This window comes from Mercenaria mercenaria, chromosome 7 (assembly GCF_021730395.1).
Source record: "Mercenaria mercenaria strain notata chromosome 7, MADL_Memer_1, whole genome shotgun sequence".
Lineage (NCBI taxonomy): Eukaryota > Metazoa > Mollusca > Bivalvia > Venerida > Veneridae > Mercenaria > Mercenaria mercenaria.
Genome location: NC_069367.1, coordinates 48,574,788 through 48,577,709, shown reverse-complemented (window position 1 = coordinate 48,577,709; position 2,922 = coordinate 48,574,788). Strand labels below are relative to the sequence as shown.

General features: G+C 44.3%; 1 protein-coding gene across 1 annotated transcript; it reads left to right on the top strand.

The window, feature by feature from the left end:
- Nucleotides 1-652: 652 nt before the first annotated feature.
- Nucleotides 653-2,284, top strand: LOC123555842 (uncharacterized). Its single transcript, XM_045346430.2, has one exon. It carries the CDS (start codon nt 653-655, stop codon nt 2,282-2,284), a length of 1,632 nt encoding a protein of 543 aa, XP_045202365.2.
- The last annotated feature ends 638 nt before the right edge of the window (nt 2,285-2,922 follow it).

The window sequence follows — 2,922 nt, the reverse complement described above, 5'->3', positions numbered from 1 at the left end:
GCTAGCGGTGGATAATGACGGCTGATTCTACACAATTACACTTCCTCAGGTCTGGAGGGAGGCGATCATGGCACCTATCCTAAAACGTGGAAAGGACAAAAAGAAAGTAGCCAGCTGTCGCCCTATTAGTCTCACCAGCACAGTGGGAAAGACCATGGAAAGCATCATAAATCAACGCATGAAGTGGTACTTCGAAAGTAACAATATCATGGCCCACCAACAGGCTGGCTTCAGGTCAGTCCGGTCAACAGAGGATCAAACAACATACCTTGCACAAGAAATCGAAAATGCCTTTCAGGCCAAAATGGTTACTCTAGTGACATGGGTAGACCTTCAGAGAGCTTTTGACAAGGTATGGGTGGATGGTCTTCTGGTAAAACTACAGAGGAATGGTGTTGGAGGCACCATGTACAGATGGATCAAGTCCTATCTCTTCAACTGAAGGGCTAGAGTGAACCTTGATGGAACCTCTAGTCATAAGTTTCTGCATGGAAATGGAGTTCCCCAAGGAGGAATACTCTCTCCTACACTCTTTCTTCTCTTTATCAATGATCTGGTGGCTGAACTTCCAAGAGGAGTCAAAGCTGCACTCTACGCGGATAATTTGGTGCTTTGGTGCTCAGAGGAATATGCAACAACTGCTAACTACAGGATGCAAGAAGCCACAGACAGGCTTTCAGTCTGGGCAGAAGAATGGTGTGTTCAGGTCAACACTGAGAAGTCCTGCACAACCCTGTTTTCACTGTCACCAAAGCAGACAGATGCTGGCTATATTAGGATTTGTGACACCCCACTTGCAGAAGTGGAGGAGGCAACATATCTGGGAGTAACGTTCGACAGGCGCCTTACATGGAAGGCACATCTAACCAATGCAGAAAGCAAGGCACGAAAAAAGCTTCCCACTCTACGGAAACTTGCTGGTATAAACAGGGGAGCACACGAAAACATACTCAAGACAGTATATCTTGGGACCATCAGACTCATCCTAGAGTATGGCTCCTCAGCTTGGATAACAGCGGCCAAGACAAATCAGCAGAGGTTAGACAAAGTGCAAAATCAGGCTCTCAGGATCATCACCGGAGCACTGAAATCAACACCCATTAAGGCCATGGAAGACGCTACCGCCATCCCTCCACTTGCCAAGAGAAGAGAGTCCAAAACTCTGGTACAAACCAGCAAATACCAATACCTGCCAGATCACCCCATGAAAGCCAAATTAGAAGGGCTTATCAAAAATCGTTTAAAAAGAGGCAGCTTTGCACATGAAGCCAAGAAGCTCAACAAAACCTTTGCAGAGCATCTTGGACAACCCAGTACTCCCTTCACTGTTCAAGATCTACCAGAGCCATGGAAACATGACCAATCCAACCTGACTATACGTACCAATGTTCCTGGTCTTCCCCCAGGTACTTCAGATGAAATGACCAAGCTATCCTTTACACAGGCCATGATCCAAGACACGTATCCGTCAGAGACGTGGACACATGTGTACACAGACGGCTCAGCCTCAGCTGTAATAAAAGACGGAGGAGCTGGCATTTTCATACTGTATACCTCGAGAAGATCAGAGACAAATAGTATCCCAACCGGAAGGCACTGTACCAACTATAGAGCAAAGATTGAGGCCATCAAACAAGCTATTAAACTCATTGAGGAGTCTCCAGAGAGCTGCCCCAACGTGGTTATCTTCACGGATGCTCTGTCAGTACTCCAAGCACTGGAAAATTCCAAACAAACATCCATCTCCAGGGCACTGTTCAGTCTATGCAAAACAAGAGTTGTGAACTTACAATGGATACCTGCACACTGTGGTGTACCTGGAAATGAGAATGTAGACAGATTAGCCAAGCTTGGAGCTACAGATAACCAGTCACAAAATGCCATTACTCACGAGGAGAAGGTGACAATGATCAAAGCACTTACAAAGCCAAGGCCAACCAAGGATGACTACCACCTACTAGAAAGATGGGAACAAGTCATCATCTTTAGGCTTCGCACAGAACATAACAGGTTAAATGCCCACATGTGCACAAAGCTTAAATTGTCTCCCTCTCCGATGTGCCCCTGTGGTCTGGAACAGCAAACTGCTGAGCACATTCTGCAGAGATGCCCACGTCTGGCCAAACAGCACCCCAATGAAAACCAAAGTGCACGGCAAGAAGGAGGACCTGAAGAAGACGGCATCCTTCATTGCTGGATCAGGGGTGACAGTGTAGGCGATGAACGCCAAGAAGAAGAAGAAGAAGACACAATTACAGAGTGGCAAAGTCTCTCTATAGATTAATAAGATAGAGAAGGGTTTGGCGTTACGAAAGGACTATATATACTCTTGAGTGCTATGTCGTCCGTTTCATTGGCATTACAGTAAAATAACATGTAACGTTACTTGAATTGAATTTTGGAATGTTTGGAGTTTGTAAATCTCGAGATTTGTGTTGTCTCCAACATCTCGTGAGGTCATATTTTTTACGCTCGTAATATGTATACACTCGTTTTACTTGGTAAAAAAAAGTCGTTTAGTTTCGACTTTGTGAGCATTAACGCATTGGTCGGCTAAGTTATATTTACGAATGAAAATAGTTTCCGCATCTAAATAATACATGCTCATAATATATATAACATATATATATTTTATGTTTTAAAGTTCAAAAGCTCTACTGATCCAAGTTTGAATTATGAAATTACATGTTCATTTTGTCAATAATGTTTAAAAAATATGTACTTTTTGCATTTAAGTCATTTGTTTAATTGCATTTGTCAATCATGGGGAACCTACACCTGCGGTGGACACCACCGTGGGGTAGGGGACACTCAAGTGTTGCTCACTGTGCAACACAGAGTGTGCTGCCATGAAGATGGTCTGATGCGACCCTCGCTTGGCGGCTTTGCACCTCTGCATATCTGTAGTACATACGGTTCGTT

Excerpts from the sequence above, each read along its gene's own strand:
- LOC123555842 (XM_045346430.2), top strand. The coding sequence starts at position 653 with ATGCAAGAAGCCACAGACAGGCTTTCAGTCTGGGCAGAAGAATGGTGT.